The following is a 21,406-nucleotide window of genomic DNA, read 5'->3' on the forward strand; positions in this document are numbered from 1 at the left end:
TATTGATTTGAGTCAATTAGTAACTCCAATTTCAACAGCTGTAAACAATGTTTTAATTCATGACATCTGGATTAGCTTGTTTAGTATGTTGGAGTGTTGACTGGTAATTGTTTGTGCTTTTTTAGTGCTTTCACCTAGAAACAAATGTTTTTTATCTGGTAACACTATGTTGAAGTATTCTCTATTATTGATTTTGATTTTAATGATCAGTACTCTTGTTTTTTTTGTGCATTGTGTGAAATAGAGAAATTAGTTGTAATCCTTGACGGTTGACATCCACATATATACCATTACATGTATGTCATATTTGTTTTGGTGGTTGTACCTTTATTAAGGCTGTGTTGAAGTATCTTGTTAATTTTGTGGACCTATTATTGTCATGCTGTCTAATTTTTACTCAAAGGTAGGTGACAAGTTCTTAAGAGGCCTTAGGAAATTGCACATTCTGGATGAATCCTCCTTTGCAAAATTCTGAACAAGATTTCTTTAAAGTAACCACCACTTAAGAATTTTGCTGGTTTTTAACTCTGGATTAGCCACTTATTCAAAAGAGTTAGCAATATTTTAGTTTAAATGCTCTGTTCCTTTTTAAGAGAATGTCCAGACAGCAGTAATATGAAGTGCTACTCGTCATCAGCACCATCATGCAGACGACTTACTATATGCTAAGTTAATATACAGAGTTTTAGTATTTTTCCCAAAATAAATCGCAATATTATAACTGTAACTTCAGGGGTGTTACCGTGATGTTCTTTGTTTTCGTGGTTGATTTCTTAAACTGCTGATGTTTTACTACATCAGAAAGGAAATAGCACATGAGTATATATATTGCTATATTCTGAAAAGCATACCCTAAGGCTGTGTTCACTTAATAGAATGGAATGAGGGGAGAACGGAATGAAAAGTTATATAGAAGTTTTAAGGAGAAAGAAGAAAGTAAGAAATAATAGTGACAAAATATGAATGTAGTTAAATTTTTTGTGAGAAAGATTGTGAAGAAACATGATGTAAAAATGGAATGAGCATTCCTTCCAAAACATGTGGGTTATAGTTATAGTTAAAATAGTATGATTGGAATGATTGAGGAATGAAAATTATATACATTTTCTTTGATCAACACCATTTTAAAGTACAAAATTCATTCAATTCTCCCTCCATTCTATTCACTCCAAGTGAACACAACCTAAGAGAAGTGAGAACAGTGATAACATAAAGTGATAAAGATTAATAGTTGATTGGCCAAGAATTTTGTAACTGTTTTTGACGATCTATCTGTTATTATCTGCAGATATATGTGAAATCAGATTATTGTTTCTTTCCCCTTAAACGAAGATTAAAGTTTTGCACTCATATCTCTAAAAGAGTGTTGTAAGGCAACTTTTCACTGCAGCAGCCACAATGGTGAATGGTGAGATGACTAACTCAAGCTTTTGTACTCTGTATTTTGAGAATAATGATAATATAAAGAGTGTTTTTCGCATGTGCACAGTTTAGATTTTTTTGATCCTTTTTTGTTGCATAATGAACTTAATAAGCTTGTTTGGATTCGTGTATATTATTAAAGCTTTTTCTTGATTGAGTAGTTCTAGCGGTCATAGATAAATTCCAATTTAGTTCCCAAAATGACACATGACATGTTTTAATTAAGGGTTTTTCTAGTGTGTGCCCTTGGGCACATGCTAAGCACCAAATTCTATAACTTTAACTCATTTTAATTGATGTAATTGTTGTGAATGCAGGGGGCCCGTCACTATTAAAAAGTATAAGCCAATCAAAACAAGCTCCAGTTGTAAAATTTAGTGTTTAGTGTGTGCCCATGGGCACACACTAGAAGAATCTTTGAATTAAGGAGATTCATATTAACACACGCGGGGTCCAGTCCATTTATAAAAATACAACCAATAAAAAAATGACAGCTCATTTTTAGGGAAATTTTTGGGACCTCTAAAATTACTCTTCTTGATTTGTCAATTTCACATAGATTTTAGTATAAACCATTTTAGCAATTTGAATGACCTTATGATTTATGTTATTGCCTATGATATGATGCAATCATGGTTGAAGCTTGTCTTTTCCCCTTGCTTCCCTGGGGATTTTACATTCTACATGTCTGAGTTCCTTACCATTCTTCATTTGGGCTATAACATGTGGTTCTTGGTCAGCTAACTCAGCTCCTACCTTCTTACAGAGGCTGATTTACCAACCACCTTCATACATTTGGTTAAGTTCAGAGTTAAGCGCACTAATGTGATAGAGGTGCATGTCACTCATATCAACAGCTGTTCCTTTGGAAACTACGTGCATGCATTCAACTTCATCGTCTTCTAGTTCTAGGTAATGCTTATGTAGCAACCCATACAATAAAAATACTTCTAGAAATGTGCAATTTTCATTGGACGCAATTATTGGTGTATAATTTATTATACTAATTGCTTATCGTAGTAATTGTATTATCCGTAAACCAAATCATAGGCAAGAGTAATTACTTTATCTACTAACATTAAGCCTTTAATTAAAGTTTGTTGAATATAATCACTTGTGTTTATATAGGAAACATATATATCTAAAGAGACCATAGAAATAGATATGATGGGACGTTAGAAAAGAAAAATATACATATAAACATCTAAAGAGTGGAGAAGTTAGGAGAACATTCTGCAAAGAATATGATAGTCAGATGCAGGCTAGTGTATAGAAATTTATTGCTTCTTGTATTTCCTTATAATCCTTCTCATGATTGTCATATCAAGAACTTACACTTAAGTCAAATTAATGCCAAGGTGAATCCAACGTTTAAAAGTTAAAACCATCCAATATCCTACCGGTGCTCCTATTGATATCCAGTAAAAGTTTGCACTAAGTTGATTCCATGTTGTGTCAGAATTGCTTGCCCTGTCGTAGCATTTGTAGACTAGACCTGGAAAGAAATGTAAACAAGCATTCGACAAATTATCCTGACACCGTAATGTAGTGGATGCCCCGTTTCTCTTTGGTAACAAGAGGTCGACGATTCAAAACTCAGTGCAGGTAGGGTGTATCAGTATTTGATATCAATGTTTGACCAGTACCAAAGGGAAAAATAGTATCATTATAGATAAGTGTGAGGTAAATTGGGTCTGGGAACACCTTTTCCCATCTTGGAGCAAGGAATTTGTTTTGTTGAAATACTGATTTCAGCATACATTATTGGAGAAAGGCAGAAGACCCACTGTAGCCAAGCAGGCAAAGAGGCTGCAATGAGTACAAAATGTGAGTACGAGGTTTATCATTAACAATATTACTTTTTTAGGCAAAAGAAGTAATATAGTAAATGACACTGGTCTTACATTGTGGAATTATTAAGTCCATACAATAGAAACATCACTAGCACGAAGAAAAGGCTGAAAGACACGGCAAAAGATGGATTTCGCAATATGGTAGCTAGCAAAAGGAATGACGATATTGATACTTGATGTAGAATGAAAAGCAGGAGGAGTTGGCAAACAAACCTGTGCGCATGCATGATGCAAGTAGAAAATAGTAGTTCGAGAAAAATTAAAACATTCTTAAAATATCAAAAGAAAAGTAATACTCCTATGGGAACTTCCACCTTTCAGGTTCAGGAGTGTAACCGATGACATAGTAGGTAAGGCCTGTCCAAAAAAAAAAAGAATCTAGGAATGAGAATGGAAGATAAAAGATGAGATAGCATAAGTACATGCCGGGTAGAAGCAGAAATCTCATTGTTTGTAGAAGACAGGAAGTCGTGAATAAGTCATGGACACCTTGAGACACTGTTCATCACTAGCCTGAGTGCCTGACGAAGGCATAAAGTAGATATGACATGTAGAAATTTGCATGGATGTCATTAAGGTTTGTCTGTGTACAAATGAAAAAGTTCATTGTGATAATTGCTGTGACAACGAGCCGCATGAACATAAAAGCCAGACCAGTAAAAATACTTTTAAATTTCTAGGTGATAATGCAATATTGCTTACAAAGGTTAACTGATTAATACCTGCACAGATTTAAATACATGAACGAATGAGTTACACTTCATAAGAAGCCATTGTCTTGTCATTCAAGCTCTGAACAGCTCCCAGTTTTGACAGTGTTTCTTAGGGGGGCAAAGGGTATTTTCTGGATTTTAGTTTTATTAAGAGGATGAGATATTTTGTGGAAGTTGTGGAGAAAAAACAGTCCCTATGGAAGCAGGGAGAAGAAAGCAGTGTTCAAGTGAAGCATGCAAAAAAAGTGTTATCCTCGAGTTGATCCGGTGCTGATGGTCATATTCTATTGCTGAAGTATTGGTTTTTATTTATTTTGACCTGTTGATCTCCTAATTAATTTCCCTCATTGCACTCGTTCTCGGATCCAACAGGTTGTCATTATGTTAGTCATAGATAAACAGAATGACCGTGCACTTTTAAGTAGACAATCGAGATTTGTGCCACGAATGTGGAGTTGTCTTGCTGGTTTATAGAGGTATTTTAATGTGCTGATTACTGAACGCCGAATGTTGCACTTGCTGCTGCCAACAGGTTCCTTAGAATAGTTATTTTATTATTTACTGGATGGATGCGGTTAGATTACAATTTATCTTATTTTCCTATGATTGTCAAATAGAAACATTTTTGTTCTTGTGGTTGTATCTGTATACCAGCAATGAAACGATGGATGGTTCTAAAATGTTTTAGGATATTCTTTCTAATAATTATTTACTATCTTTGCTATTAATTCTCAATATCTGTGGTTGTAGTTGTTTGGTTTGCAGTTGGACCAAGTAGCATGCCATGCCAGTTGATGGTGGGATTCTTTGCATATGCTAAATCACTTGAAATATACGTGGACAAAGAAGAGCTGGAAGGTAAATAAAAGTTAACAAGCATAGCGCACTTTATCTCACTTAAATTTCTTATTCCCTTTCCCTTAAGACCTCAATTGGTTTTGTCTTTTACATAATAATGTAAGAAATGTAGTGTTAAATACAGCATATATTTCATATCCGTTATTTCCTTTAAAATCTAGGAAGATAGTTATGGTATGATTCCATTGCTTTTGTGGGGTTGGTACGGCAATACTGTAGCTTACATTCTATGGAAGCATATCATATGAGAAACCATAGAGATAATTGCACTTTTCTAATGCGCTAATTTTCAAATCGGTTTCTTTGCATTCCAATATCTCTAGCAGGGCACGAACGTTATAATTTTCTAACTCAAAACTCGTTAACCTTAAACAATAATAGTACTCTGTTAAGTTTAAAACATTTTACCTTTAACTTGAACGTTTCTGTTTTTACGTGGCAAAGTCTTGTTGCGGTATTGATGTGGCAACCCAGGATATTTAAAAACAAAAATTGGGTTCAACTTCTTTTTGTTCTTCTCCACCTCTTCCATTCCACTCCCGCAACCATCAAACTTGCCATTTGCGCATCTGATTTTCTGGGTACTAAGAAATGGTAAAAACAGATATTTAGCCTCTGGCTGAAAAAGCACACAAGTAACTTGAGTCGAGTGTTTAATCATAATTATTACTCATAAGTAACATACAACATGAAACAACGATGACCTGAGAAAGGATCAATTCGAGATCAAGCTTGGTGCTAAACTCTCTGTCAGTCCTGAAAATCTGGACCCAAATGTTTTCCTCTTTGCTCTTCTTGTTTACGGCTTTCAGTATAGGGCCGGCACTACCAAAACCCTGAATAACCTGGTTGAGGTTCTGTTCAGGGCTCCAGCTTGGTAGCTTCAACCACAGTACAAATAATTGAACCTTTCCCTCCAGTACCACTGTCATCTTTTAAAAACCCTAATGAATAATAGATATAGGAGTTTCTCACAATCGAGTTCAAAATTGCAAAAATTGTTTGCTTGAGGGTTCAGTTTACAGTAGAATCTGAGAGATGGGTGAATTAGGGTTCATGTAATCCTGAGATTTTTGGGATGGTGGGGGGAAATGATGCTATTAACAGTGCTGATCAACAAAATATTAAGTGGACTTACACTAGAGGAAAGAAAGATGGGAGGAAATAAAGGGTATAGTTCTCTTTGTAATGAGTAAGGGTAGTAAAGTAAATTAAATATGTGAACAGGGGATAAGATCGCAGAGGGAGGGGAATAGGGTTTATCGTCGAAAGTATTGTGTGAGTAGAATAGAAGCAGGAGAGACCCAGCCTCTCGAAAGCTGAGGATTCCAGTAGTTTATCATTGCTTTTCACTTAGTAGTTCCCAGTAAGACTAAGATCTTGTGTTGCGTATTATTCTGGGTGTGCTATTCATCAGTATGCAGAAAGAGTTCAAAATATGTATATTTGTGCAACTCATTTTTTATAATTAATTTCTAAATCCACGTTAGTTTTACAAGCAGTTGAAAGACGTCACCAGTTTACTGTCCGCTTTTTTTTTTTTAAAACTAACAGATGATATATATTTTCTAGTTCTAATTTTACTTGAAGACGTGCTTGAAATATTGGAATCTATAACTGCTTCAGATAATAAGTATTCTTCCTACAGATCATCTCCCTGTATTTAGTAGTTTAATGCTTCATTAGATTTTCATTATGAAATATGATGAGATATGATGTTTTGCCTGACATTGCATTCTTTCTCCTCTCTTAGAATGTAAACTTATGCTGTAACTTATATTGTCAAAAATTATCTCTTACTTGAGGTGGTAGTTTTGTGACGGGAAAGAGGATATTCATGTTGAATAGCTTCTTTCAGTGGTAACTTATAACTAACTTGAGGTGGATACCTGAAGCCACAACTCTCACACAACTCTTTCCAATACATTTTCTTTTGGTCCATGGTATATAGTCATACCTTCAGCCATCATAATGTCGTCAAATAGGCTAAAAGTCCTGGCGTTGGCTGAAGTAGTGACACCAATGTGGTGTATCCTGTAATGTGAGTCAGCTGCTGAAGGCAAATAACTATTTGAAAATTGGTTGAACTATCTAAACCATTTGATATTTTATCCTTAAGAAGAACTTTAGAAGGATCAATTAGCATTTCGCCTGGTAAAGAGAAATATGTTATGATGGAATGAACATGTAAAGTCAGTATTTTATTAGATGAAACCAATCCTAGTTAACAATCAAGGCACTGTGGTATTAATTGCTTCGCAGGATATGTCTTTTAGTGTAAAGTTGTATAACTGGATATGTTGCCAGCACTGGGTTTGTAATCGTTTTACGTGGTTCTTTGCTTTGGTAGCTCAAATTTAATTATACATGTTGACACATGTAAAATATATGAAAGTTTACCCTTGTGTCATATATTTCGGAAGTATCTAGAGAGAGGCCTATTACTCATATAATGCATTTTTTTTTAACCAACTTGGACATTCTTGGGCTATATTTTTATATTTTAAATATGGTTTTTGAGCCAAACATGAGTGTTCTGCAATATCACAGTGGTTGTAAATCTTTTCTTTTTATCACCTGATATTCCTCTTCTCATTGCATTTCCCACCACTTTATCAGCGTGCAGGCGCCCAGTCTGAGTATCGGACTGGGGGTATTGAATATATTTTTAGTTACGAAAAAGTTTATGTAAGTCTGCTTTTATAGTATAAATTTGTGTAAGTACAATACCTTTAAAGTATAGTCAGTCTGTAGAGTTTCTTTTAGCCCTTTTGGTTATAATCTTGTCAATGAGGACGACAGGATATAACTATGAAGATTATTAAAAAAAAAATCTCGTTCACATTTGGCATTAACCAGGTTATTGAAAAAAGCACATTCACATGTATATATTTTTGTAATGAACTACAGAAAGAAAAACAACATTCACAGTTAAAACCATTATGTTTCTATTTAGTGATATAAGCTAGCTTTGCTCAAAACATTGAGGCAAGATCATAAAGTAGCTTAGGCATCTTTGGATGGTTTTTTTCACAGGGACATCATAAAATAACTCGGATCTTCAATGCACCTTTGAATGGTTGCGTAGTCGATAGGTTTTAGGTCAAGGTCCAGAAGGATTTGTATGGTAAATAAATCCAAAATGTAGGGTTGCTCCGATTTTTCCTTATCTTTCTCCTCTTCTGAATTAGAATCCTCCTCCGAACTAGATTTTTCCTGCCAACCAAAAACAACTCTAGCCTTGAACTTTAGGGCTCTTTCCAATTTATCTCGAAAATCCCCACAAAGAAACATCCCTCCATGGCTGGATCCATATTCGCTTATAAATCCTCTCATAAAATCTTCGATCTTTTGAATGTAGTTCTTTCCTAGTCTTAATGCAACCTGGAGGAAGTCTCCAATAAACAGCTTCTGTGACCCATGCTTGTGGGTCTGATAAAGCCAGAACCCCATATAATCCCATATGCCATAGTAACCGGGCAGTAGACTCTTTTTTAGAGGAGGCCAGAATGTAACGAAGTCATGCCAATTATCCAGCTGTACAAATATATAAAATAAGTTTAATATGAGCCCTTACAATTACAAAAACAAATAAAAAATCAACAAAAAATAGTAAAAACTTACTATGGGATCATCGACCCGAGCGGGTCGAATAAATGGCTCAGGGTTGCACACCTGGATAATCTTAAATCCAGGTCCAGGATAATGGCACGGATTCAGACTGTGCATAGCAAATAGTGGCCGACTTGGTATATCTGGGGCCAAACCTTTGAAACTTGATTTGAATGACAACTCCAGCATGTATGAGTTGATTTCAACTCTGGGAACAGGAGCATTAACATGCCGAAGGAAATTTCTTTCGCTCACCTCTGCTTGTCATTAAAAAAAGAAAATGTAACGATGACCTTAAAAAAACATTTATGATAATGATTGCTACACAGGGCATAGACACTCCACAGCTATAATTATAAATCCACTCATCTCTTTCTTTACTTACTGTGCCCAAGTCATTTCACAATCCACATACATACATATAAAGATGGATAGAGTTCGACTTCACATTGAAACAAACATAGCAATTAACTAGTATTTACAAATTGAATGTAAATTCATGATCATACTTGGAACAAAAAGTTGGAAAAAAAAATGAACAATCAAACCAAACCTGCAAACTGAAGAAGGCAGACAAGAATCAAATATTTTTTTTTTCTGTAAGGACAGACAAATTAACTCATCTCATTCTTTACTTACTGTGCCCAAGTCATTTCACAATCCACATACATATAAAGATAGATAGAGTCCGACTTCACATTAAAACAGGCATATATCTACAGTATATTTACAAATTGAATAGAAATTCATGATCATACTTGCAACAAGAAGTTGGAAAAAATTGAACAATCAAACCAAACGTGCAAATCGAAGAAGGCAGACAAGAATCAAATTTTTTTTTTTTTCAAGGACAGACAAGAATCAATTGAATATAACAAAAAAAAAAGTAGGAAAAAAGGAAGCAATAAACCCAAGACAAAATCAAATACCTTGATTACGATAATGCCTTTTGTTTTCTCTTTGTCTTTTTCGTTTTTCTTTCCTTTTCTTGTTTCCAGCCATGGTTGATCTTCTTGAACAGCTTTCTTCTTTTACTATTTTACTTGTACTGTCTTTTTTATTACTCTTGATTTTATTTTTTTGAATTTATAATAGTATTGGGCAAAAGTGACCGTTAGTCATTTTTTTAATTCTTCTTGGTGGACTCGGCCCAATTTATGAGCTAAATATTATAAAAGTGGGCTGGGCTTTGAGGCTGGGTCTATATACTGCTCCGGACAGATACCCAAATCATCGTCATCACCAAAAACCAAACCTAATATTCCAATAGCCATGAAATCTCAGGCTCCACCTTCACAACCATCATCTCCGTACCATTCCTATGCCTCCGGGAGAACCGATTCGAATGTTATCGACATTGTCGCGGCGCTTGAGTATCTTCATTTTAATAGGTGAATGTTAGTTTTGAATGCTGTCCCTCCCCTGTACTGTATATATGTACTGCCCATGCAGTTTTGGATTACTAAAATTCAAAAAGAGTTTTGGTCATGTCAATTATATAATATATCAAGTTGTTTTATTTGTTAAATCACGTCTCTGTCTCTATTGGTTTTTCATGCCAATGGTACTATTGTTTACTAGGTTGATCAGTTGAATTGTTTGTTCTGTCAAAATTGTTTATTCCTTTGAGATTGGTTCTTGTTTGCTGGATTGCTGTGAAAATATTGTTTGTGCTTGTGTTGGTCATATTCCTTGGTTTGAGGGTCTCGTACAATTGCAATGCTTCAGAGGCAACGAGATGTAAATAATGGTATTATTTACCTGCACAGAGATTTTTTTTTTTTTTTTGTTTTGGGTTTTGAGTCTTTTGACATCAAACCTGCACAGAACTGACAATTAACAATACAGTAAGCTAAGACAATTAACTTTTGTTCTGGATGATCCTGCTGGCAATAGCTACATTGAGAATCCGTAAGATGCATTTTATTTCCGAGAAATAATACTTTAGGCGTTTTCTGGCAAGTGGCAATATCTAGTTTTGTTCAGGATCTGTCATTGATTACCGAATACTACTGGAGAAGTCTGAAGTCTTTTCTCTCTATGATATATTAATATGCCATACATATTTACTGAAGTCTGAAGAGTGAAGAGTGTGTTACCCTGGATAGGCTTGCTCCTTCTGTTGACCCATCATTGGCTATCAAGTTCTATGAGAGAACTCCTAAACAACAGGCATTACTGGGCTACCTTGCGAATCCATCACAATTGGAAAAGCATGCTGGCGAAGCTCCTGCTGAAGGAACAAACAATGGCGTTGCTAATGAAACTATAGAACCACATGGATCAGTTGGGGCAAGAGCTGGTCGTCGAGCCATTGCTCAGTGTGCTGGTACACAGATCTCTGATGCTTTGTTTCGGTACTCTGCACCAGAAGAGGTAGAGAAGCTGTCCAGTACGATTCTGTAGCGTAATGCTTTTTAAAACCTAATCTTATATTATTATTCATTTATGTTTATAGGTGATGACATTTCCATCAACATGTGGAACCTGTGCTGCCAGTTGCGGAACCCAGATGTTTGTAACCAGTATCCTCAATTTACGTGTTTGTGAATCCTAATTTAGCATCATGGTTATAAATTAGTAAACTAATACATGACATTAAAAATTTCTATCAAGTTGCATGATGCGTCTGCATGAATGCCTGGCGCTTTATGCGCTATCATTTGTGTTCTTTTAGCCTTGCTGTCGATGAATCAAATTCTATTGCTGCATAACATATATGCACCTATTAGTATAACTATACATGATAGTACGGTGTCAAATTTGTTGATGCTTAACAAATGCACAGAGATCCCATACTTTCAAGAAGTAATTGTCATGGCATCTACTTGCGACGCTTGTGGTTACCGCAATTCTGAGGTTTGCATGTTTAATATAATTTTTATTTTCCAGTTGCTGGGCATTGGTTTTTTTGTGTTACCTACTTGAAAGTATATCTTGTCTTGGTATCTGTAATTTAATTTTGAAAATTTCAGTTGAAGGCTGGTGGTTGTATTCCTGCAAAAGGGAAGAAAGTTATAGTTTCTGTGAAAAACATTAAAGATCTAAGCCGTGATGTAATTAAGGTATGTATTAATACATTTCTATGTGCATGTATATTAAAATGGGACAAGGCTAAGAATAGATCCTTTTTAAGTTGAATCCCTTTTAATTGATCAATTTTTGATATCCCTAAGTCATTACTAATAGAACCTATAGCATATCTGGTTAACAAAAGTTTGCTGTATTCCAATTTATTTCACCATTGCGAAGATTAATTTGGATATAGGCATGCTACACTATTAGCTACTGGTGGAGCTTGAGTACTCTCCGGATTGAGATATCAACTCTGTTTTCTCAGGTCCACTTCCTGTTTAAAAAATTCTCAGTTTAACAATGTATCATTTTGTGGCTCCAAAAGAATTTAAAGATATAGTAAGTTATTAATATAATTTTGTTTACGTATATTTCAACTGTTAGCACGATATAAAGGACTGATACTGCAAAGAGGATTTTACCTTGATATCTATCACTTGTTGAACCATTTGATTTATCTGGTAGTGGGATTCTCCAAATTCGTGCGCTGATAGGTTTATAAACCGTAATTGTTGAAAAAATGTGATGAAAGATCGTAGTAAAATGAATTGGGTCTGTGAATTTTATATATATCGAGAATTTATTATCTCTTCCAATTATATAAGAACGAATTCCCTTTTATTGGTTCCACATAATATAAATCTGTTTATTTTAATGAATCCCTGATAAGCATCCATTGCTGAATGGTTGAGGCGGCCACTTTTGATTGGCTAATTTGTAGGTTCAATTCCTACTGGATGCAGACCAATACTCTCTATGGGGTCTAATGGAGTCATTTTTTAAATAAATGGGATCTTTGATCTATAAATAATAAACCTGTGTGGTGCATTCTTCATGTTATATGGATATTAAGAACTAGCATTCTTATTGAGGTAGTAGTTGACAAGGCAAGGTTTATCTAACATTGTTAATGCAGCATGTGTAATTGGTTCAATATAGCATCTTATGGTGGACTGGTCAGTGTCAGAGATATTTATCAGCCTGTGATGCTTTTAAAACAGTTATTTCAAGGATCTCTTTGCTTGAATATCATGTGGGACACAAATTAAGTACATGGCTATTCTTTTATCTGGATCTGCTTGACCTGCAAAAAATTTCAAATCCGCATTTCAAACTCCAAAAGTCCAAATATTCTTCTTTTGAGTTTTAGTAGAATGAGGACCTTTCACCAGCTTTTATTTTGTATTTTAGACTTTTTGGGCAAGAGACTTGACGGTTGTGGTTTTAGTTTTCCTGGGATGTTATTTTAATCTTTTGTGGATCAGCATGTAAAGTTTTCATTGTAATTTGTTCTTAAACTTATTTGAAAACATATTCAAGAAAAGATGAATTCGCTCTTAAATGTTGATTGATTGATTCCCAATATGTACTTGCAATGTCTTTTTTGATTATCAGGTATTCATCAACATATGAGAGTACAGTGAGATCATATGTTTTGAAATCAGCTGAGTTTTCATGCAACTGAATCAATAACTGTTGTTAAGCTTGTAGGTGATTTTGTGCGTTCTCACATAATATTGAGACTCATTTGTTTCTGCCAAATCATCGCAAATGCGTTTATTTATTCAAATCCTCATTCGTGCTTCAAATTTTTTACACATAGTTTGATACTCAAATATAGAACATTTTATACTTCCACGTGTTACTGAGGTTTATTACTATCATTTTGGACGTAAGTCAGACACTGCAAGTGTGTTGATTCCAGAAGTTGAGTTGGAGCTGGCTAGTGGGACATTAGGAGGTCTGGTGACAACTGTGGAAGGTTTGATTACAAAAATTAGTGAAAGTAAGTATTATTGTCTGATCTATCAGCAGACGTATCCGTAAGAACCATTCCAGATGGGTTTGGCACTGGCTGCAGACGAGGCAATCTCTTTGCTGTATGAGACAAAAATAGATAAAATAACGCTTCAACAATGACAAGCAAATGATAACTGACACTACTATAATCTTTACAACCAGCTTCGGTCATATTCTTGAGAGACAATATATTAATAAAGAATTTCCAATTGACACTATCACAAGCCTTTTAAGTAAAGATATTATCACTAAAGTGTTTACCCGGAATGAACGCATTTTAAGTATGATCAACAATATCATCAGGGCACCTTTAATCCTATTAAAAATAATTTTTAAAATACACTATAGATTATGATCATTACGTTACATAGAAAAATGGGTATATACTGAGCTATCATTTGCGGGTTCTCAACTTTTGGAATGTGAGAAATTAAAGAAGCATTGATCTCTTTCAATAATATTTCAGACTGAAAAAATTCTTCACCTGCTAGACACATATCTGAGCCAATAACACTCCACGCACCTTTGAAGAACTGGGAAGAATGTCCGTCAGGAGGAGGAGCTTTCTCATCTCCAATGAAACACATGTCTGCTTTAATTACCTGTTTAACCAGTTCTGCAACCTTTTCCTCAGAGACTTTCGGAAGCCAATCTTCAAGATCATGAATTGTATCACAATTGTCACTCGATCCTAGCAAGTTCTTATAGAACGAAACAAAAATGCTGAATCATCTCTTGCTCCTCAATCATCCCTTCAGCGAAGTGAAAACACTCTATTGTTATTTTTCCCAGCCCACATACATTTATGAAAGTATTTATTGTTTTGATCTCCCACATTGAGCCAATGAACTCTGCTTTTTTTTTTTTTAAAAGAAAGTTCTTCCTCTAGGGAGGCTTCTCCATATTCTCTGAAACATCTGCTTTCACACTCTTTAAGAACAACATTGAAAATCACTAATATATCAAAACGTGCCTCGTTACTATAAGGCTCCTTTTATAAAAATGGGCAGCCCCTCACACTTGTTCCAAAACAAAGCTTTCCTGGTGGATGCCATACATTTAGCCTGATTTAATATTACCAGCATCGTTAAGGCCGAATATCATTGGCCCTTTTTTTATTTTTTGCCTCCTACGTTTTGCGAGTTGTATGAATTCTTAGTATTGGCAATGTGCGTGCTTATTTGCACAACTTACGAGTTATCAATCTCGTGAGATATGTCAATGAGATGCTACTTTACTGAAATTACCGCAGCAACTGACATACGATTAAGTATTAAAATCGTCATCAGTTTATGTTATGTACTTAGACTTGGCAACCATAGGATACATTGTTCGAATTTCGCTAAAGTGACCCAGCTAAAAGTCTCTTTTGTGAGTGGAAATAGCATTAGCGCCTAGTGACGGTTGAAACTTGACATTACGTATGTGGAGAATGGCATCCACACTCTCTTAATTACATGAGGAGCTCATTGTGGAGAAATTTAGTTTGTGGAATTGAAGCATTAGCATACAATCTGGACTAACTTTGGACTCCTTTAGATTCACTAGTTCTGAGAGATACATAATAATAATCAAATGCACTAGCAGACATGATATTATAGACCAGTATCTTAATAGATATATAGAATTAATGCTCCAAAATAGATAAATATATAAGCAATCAGCAAATTTGTTAAAAAATAATCTTAACTGATTGTGCTCCATTTACAGCACATATTATATTACCTAATCAAGCTATCTTTGCATATACAAACAGTTATACACATACACGATGTATGATCAGACCAGAATAGCTAAGAGCATCTCCAACCCCAAAAACCCTTAGCAAAAATTGTATATGTGGCATCTAGGTGGCATCTAGATGGCACTTATAGAAATTATGTAAAAATTGTACCACTCCAACCCTCCACCCCTTGGCAAAAAAATATAGCCAACCATGTTTGGTTGGCTATATTTGTCGAACCAAGTAAGCCCTTAGGTATAATTTTACACAAGCAAAATTATAGATAATCCCGTTGGAGCATATACATGTCCCCTTAGCAAAAAATTTACATAATCCATATAGCCAATCAATATAGCCAACCATTATACATTTTGCCCTTGGAGATGCTCTAATAAACTACAATGCACCCCATATATTAGTGCTGAAAGTTTAACAATTATTTTTTCGGGAGAAACCAAACAGATTTTTGGAATAGACCCTTAAATTTTTAAAAGTTATGAGGGAATTTCTTGTATATTTTTTTATAAAATTTATGATGTTGAAAATATGTCAAAAATTTATTTTGTGAGACACGTGTACACTGGCGGATCCAGAATTTTATTAAGGAGGGGGCTTCATTAGTATTAAAAAAAATTGCTGAAAGGAAGCACACTAAAGACTGAGGTTTGGAGGCAGAGCAGTGATATCCAAGTCTGATATATATAATGTAGTTAGTTTTAGTTAATGCACTCATTTCAGTTGGGGTGGGCTCATTACATAAATAGACAGATTTTAAAATTGATCTGTCCCTGCTACTAAGAGTATTTATTATATTCCATATTCCATATATTCTCCGGATATTCTTCCGAGAGAAAGTATCTCTTGTAAAAAAAAAAAAGAGTACTTATCGCGAAAGAGAGCTTCACTGCAGTCTGATATAGCCTTGACTTGCCTGTAGGAAATAATCAGAATGCACAACTGCCCTCTCACTTGCCAAGCTGCCACATTAATCCTCGCCAAGCAAAAAGGCGCAGCAGGTCCATCTCCAGCTCTCCAGTTGGAATCATCACAATGATAAGAACACTGTAGTATTATCCGCTGCCATGGATGAGAAGCAAATCTGCTTCCAGCCTGCAGAAGATTTACCGCCGCAGTCTTGGTCTTGTATATGACTTGTACTTATTCCAAGATATCTTCCTGATCCTGCTGCTGTATAAATTGAGCTTATGTGATGTAATTAAATATTCTAGTTTCTCAAATTTACAGCCTTTGTTAACACATGTGATATAACCAACATGATCATTCATGTAGTATAATCATTTCCTATATAATTATACCAGTTATATCAATCCTATAACTGTACTCATTCTATAACTCTAATGTTAACTTTCGTTAATTCCATTCGTATTATGTGTGTAATTACTTTTTGTGAAACGAAGAATGAATCATATATCTACGAAACAAACATAGCGAAAGCTACCTGATATTTGTGTACCTCCTTCAATGTAGGCAAGCACTGTGTTTGCCTCTCTCCGTATTTTTGATTTTCGAAAAATGTATTTTTGACATTTACTAGCCTTAACTTTATTATAAATACCTTATTATAAATACCTTACAGTATTAATTAAAATTGAACTTTTGACTTTTGGCTCTGATATTATCTTTTACATTAGTTATGCACGATATTGCACAAATGAGTTTCATTACTTGAGGTTTAAGACGAATCTTGAACTGAAATTTAAAATTTTTACTGGGCCGAAATATTTTCGTCGTACTTATCCTTCTTTTTGTTGCGGTTTAATACTCTTGTATAAGACTTTTACACATGTTTTTTGTTTAATTCTAAAAATTTTCCTTTTTCTTCTTAATTGTTTTCCAAAGTTATTTTACTCTTTTTTTTACCAACTACATTGATTTTGACTAAATAATTCAATTGTTGATCCTTTTTAATTGATTATTGAACGATTTTTATAAATGGAAGGCTGTAAAGACAAAGATGGGCTGTCAAGAACGTAGAGGAGGTAGGATGGGCAGTTGGTCAGATCCAGTATGGATCGTACATGGACGGTAGTTGGAGTCGGCGGCTCTCCTAGGGTTCCCTCATCTGGGATCTCTGGGGAAGAGGATCAAGTTGGCCTTGCGAACAGCTTGATGCACTATCTCCCTTCAACCCTTTGAGCGAAATGCGGAAAAAGGAAGGAAAATCCATGGACCGACCCCATCATCTCCACCCCGTAGGAACTACGAGATCACCCCAAGGACGCCTTCGGCATCCAGGGGTCACGGACCGACCATAGAACCCTGTTCAATAATCAATAAGTGGAACGCATTAGCTGTTCGCTCTCAGGTTGGGCAGTAAGGGTCGGAGAAGGGCAATCACTCATTCTTAAAACTTGCGTTCTTAAGACCAAAGAGTCGTCGGAAAGGGGGGGGGGAGCTCTCCGTTCCCGGTTCTCCTGTAGCTGGATCCTCCGGAACCACAAGAATCCTTAGTTAGAATGGGATTCCAACTCAGCACCTTTTGAGTGAGATTTTGAGAAGAGTTGGTACAATCGAATAACTTATTGAAATTATACTATTACAATAAATACTGTTATAACTTCAATTATGTTTAGTTTCATAGCATACATAGAGTCATGTTGGAAATACTAACTATTAGAGAGAACCATGAACCGTCTGCAGCAGAACTTAAGTATTAGTTAAGAATCTGCAGCACAACTTCACATACAAAAAAATGTCAATATCTATGTATTATATTTTAAAATTACACAAATAACGATGAAAAAACATGAAAAATATATGTATTTAGATTTGGATCCTAAAAATTTATTTAAAATTTAGGATTCTGCAGCAGTTTCTATTTTAATGACTGATTCTCTGTTGAACACAACCCAGCATATCTATACTATACTATAAAAAGCCAACATGAGTATAATTTGTAGTCGTACAAAATTTTTGTTTGGTACTCTCCTCGCAAACTAGAAGTCTACAACATGTACACCTCTACGACTCTTGCATTATATTATTAAACAGTTTCATATTCTAAAAACACTCTTTATTTATATTAATATCTTTTTATTAAACTGGAAGTCAAAAAAAAAAAATTGTTAACAATATTTTATCAAATTTCGATACATTATCATATAATATTTCATATAAAAAATTATAATGACGTTACAAATAAAATTAGAAATATACAATTTTAAATGTCTTTTGTCTAAAATACATACAAATAATTAGAGACGCTACTTTTAATTATAACGTTAACTACTCGAAATTTACCTCTAGCTTGTTCTATTTCATTACAAACACGAACCATTACGTAACATAAGAAGATATATGAAATATGAAAATTTTGATTTAAAATTAATTTAATTAAAATCCAATTCATTAATACTAAAATACTAATAAAATGGTGTTAAGATTTAATATATAATTAATAAATTACGAATTATATACCACTTGTGCTTTGCACGGGTTAAAAGCTTGTATATAAAACAACAATTTAATCTTACGATTGTAATTATTTAGTTTGGTATTTTGTACGATATGTCCCTATAAATAAACAAACAAGATAAACATACACAACACAGATATACCTACCTGGATTGGTCACTCAAAATGGGGTTACATGATGCTCGACGCAACGTACATGTTATTCCTTGATATATATCTTACCTTCCACATTATTTCTCCCCATCTGCGACCTAGTAAACGACCCCAGCTGGACAGATGTGAATAAGAAAATCTTGACCATCCCATCTTACATATTGCGAAATGTACTCTAAGCCGTTGGATCAAGACTCTTGATCATCGTCTAGTATTCTATTCTAATAGGAATAAGGAAAATCTACATACTAACATTTAGTGCATGTGGATTCTGTATAATTTAAACAACAAGTTATGCCCCTGGATCCTAAATTCCTAATACATACTACTTCATTTTATATTTCAGAAACGGTCGCCATAACAAATTGAAAGCATAATTTCAATTTTATATCTTGTAGTGGTGAAATATATAGCTGGAGATAGAAATTTTTGAAGAAATTAAATCAGTAAAATCTAGATAAACATCCTTGTATTTTTTCATCGTAAAAATGAGGAAAGTGCAATGTTCGATTTTTTTTCCCTTGTTTCGAAATCAGAAAAAAATTGTCATTTATGTTTATGTTAGGAAATATTAATGTGAAAATTGCATTCACATTGGAGTACGTATATTTAGGTACGTGCAAAGTTAAACAGCCACAGCAATTCCGTCAATAACAAGTATACGTAGTTTTCTCAAAACAAGTATACGTAGTTTCGACTTAAAGAGTTAGAGCGCATGCATACCTTCATTTAGAGAAATTTGACTTTTTGGATCGATTTTTTTTAAGGTGGAATATTTACCAATATTAATAAACAAGATGATAATCTGAAAGTCCATGCCCTCAAATCATAGTTTTGTTGACTTCACAATATTGATAGCCTATAAAAGGATACCTTCCCTTGTTTAGTTTGCACCACTCATCTTGCTCTTTCTTCAATTGTTTATATAATTCATCGAGTCTTCACTAATCTTATTGCAAAAACCTCGCTAGCTAAAACCAAATATGAATAAGTTTCACATTGTTATTCTCTTGGTGTTTGTCTTGGGAGTTTTAAGGGCTTCCGGTCTGAGTGAAAACTTTTACAAGGATAGTTGTCGACAAGCTGAGACGCTTGTGAGGAACATTACTTGGAGCAGAGCTCAAAATGATTCCAGACTGGGTGCTAAAATACTTAGGCTTCATTACCATGATTGCTTTGTCAGGGTATGTATGGTGCATATAATAAACGTAAATACGCTCATGCATGAGTGTCCTGGACGTAAATAAACGTCGAGGACAGTACTCATGTCTACTGTTCTTCGTAGAGTGTGACTCTGTTATCTTTAAATTTGTTACTTTTTAACACTATTATGTATTTATGTATATGGATGGACATGCATGTAACATCACTAACATGTTGATGCATGCATGCAGGGCTGTGATGCATCTATACTACTAGACACAGCGGGAACAAATGCAGCAGCAGAGAAGGATGCAAGGCCAAACCTGTCACTTCTAGGCTTTGAAGTAATAGATGAAATCAAGTCTGAAATCGAGAAAGTATGCCCTCAAGTTGTTTCGTGTTCTGACATTCTAGCCTTGGCTGCTCGTGACGCTGTCTCCTTCCCAGTAAGCTAGCTTGCTACCTCTTGATCCAACTCAGCATTAATCATAAACTTCATATATATAATTGTTATTTCTTTTTCTCCATCGACACATTCTGCAGTTTAAGAAGAAAATGTGGGAGGTACTCACCGGGAGACGGGACGGAACGATTTCCCTCTCATCAGAGGTCACTGGAAACTTGCCTGGAGCTTCCTCAAACTTCACCACACTTAAGAATATATTTGCAGCAAAAGGTCTCAACGTCAATGATCTTGTAGCATTATCAGGTAAATGATTAAAGTACATGTAACTAATTTAATTTCTATAAATTCTTAATAAAACCTATATAGTTGAGTATGATTGGATAGCCGAGTGGTGGGTTTATCCTCTGTTGTCCCGGGACATTCAGGTTCGACTCTGGCTCATCCCGGAAAATATTAGAACAGATACTTATTTGTATACATGTATGTGTAGGTGCTCATACCATTGGAGTATCTCATTGTGGACCAATTACAAGAAGATTGTATAATTTTACTGGCAACGGCGACACGGATCCTTCTTTAGATGAATCTTACGCGGCAACTTTGAAGACGCAATGCCCGAATCCAGCTAGTGCTGCTATAACTGTTGAGATGGATCCTCAAAGCTCTGAATCATTTGATGCTCATTATTTCACTGCACTCAAACAACACAAGGGTTTGTTTCAGTCTGATGCATCACTTCTTACAGATCCCGCTTCAGCAAAAATAGTGGACTCACTGCTAAAACCCGACTCTTTCTTCTCTGAGTTTGGGAAATCAATGAAGAATATGGGGCAGATTGAATTGCTTACTGGAAGTGCTGGAGAGATTAGAACAAACTGTCGCGTAGTAAATGCATGAGGGTTTACTCAAGCATATCTAATAAAGGCAATTGTAATTGTATTTCAATTTGGATTTCATTAAAGATACTGCAAATAAGTGAATTATTCTCAAAAAAAAAAAAAAAAGTGAATTGTATTCACGAGGGTTATTTATACCCGACTTTGATTTAAATTTAAAATACTTGTCCACTTTTGCAAAAATAATTTATTTCATATTTTATTGTTCAATTCAACTTTTATTAATGTAACTAATCGAACTCTGTTTCACATATTTTCAATTTTCTTTCCAAGATTAATTATATTTCATATTTCGTTTTTTTTTTGAAAGAATATTT

The 21,406-nt window shown here is 34.8% G+C and overlaps 3 protein-coding genes across 9 annotated transcripts; 2 read left to right on the forward strand and 1 right to left on the reverse strand.

Moving 5' to 3' along the window:
• Positions 1 to 7,876: 7,876 nt before the first annotated feature.
• On the reverse strand, positions 7,877 to 8,647 carry LOC108223402 (uncharacterized). Its single transcript, XM_017397652.2, has 2 exons — positions 8,471 to 8,647; positions 7,877 to 8,383 (listed from the first exon to the last, which is right to left on the reverse strand). The coding sequence occupies exons 1-2, from the start codon at positions 8,645 to 8,647 to the stop codon at positions 7,877 to 7,879; spliced, it is 684 nt and encodes a 227-aa protein (XP_017253141.1).
• Positions 8,648 to 8,719: 72 nt separating this feature from the next.
• LOC108223401 (zinc finger chaperone ZPR1) lies at positions 8,720 to 12,881 on the forward strand. 7 transcript variants are annotated; one of them, XM_064093408.1, is made up of 7 exons: positions 8,720 to 9,849; positions 10,534 to 10,834; positions 10,917 to 10,983; positions 11,247 to 11,317; positions 11,434 to 11,523; positions 11,727 to 11,798; positions 12,450 to 12,881. In XM_064093408.1, the coding sequence occupies exons 1-7, from the start codon at positions 9,731 to 9,733 to the stop codon at positions 12,456 to 12,458; spliced, it is 729 nt and encodes a 242-aa protein (XP_063949478.1). In that variant the 5' UTR covers positions 8,720 to 9,730; the 3' UTR covers positions 12,459 to 12,881. The 7 variants fall into 7 exon arrangements, with proteins under 7 accessions (XP_063949478.1, XP_017253136.1, XP_017253137.1 ...); XM_017397647.2 differs by having other exon boundaries at positions 12,535 to 12,881; XM_017397648.2 differs by having other exon boundaries at positions 10,567 to 10,834; positions 12,535 to 12,881.
• Positions 12,882 to 19,553: 6,672 nt separating this feature from the next.
• On the forward strand, positions 19,554 to 21,062 carry LOC108221524 (peroxidase 24). Its single transcript, XM_017395397.2, is given in 5 exon segments — positions 19,554 to 19,828; positions 20,039 to 20,233; positions 20,331 to 20,496; positions 20,684 to 21,024; positions 21,027 to 21,062. Coding segments are annotated over 5 exon segments (939 nt in total). The 5' UTR covers positions 19,554 to 19,627.
• The last annotated feature ends 344 nt before the right edge of the window (positions 21,063 to 21,406 follow it).

The sequence above is a fragment of the Daucus carota genome, chromosome 5, assembly GCF_001625215.2.
Source record: "Daucus carota subsp. sativus chromosome 5, DH1 v3.0, whole genome shotgun sequence".
Taxonomy (NCBI): domain Eukaryota; kingdom Viridiplantae; phylum Streptophyta; class Magnoliopsida; order Apiales; family Apiaceae; genus Daucus; species Daucus carota.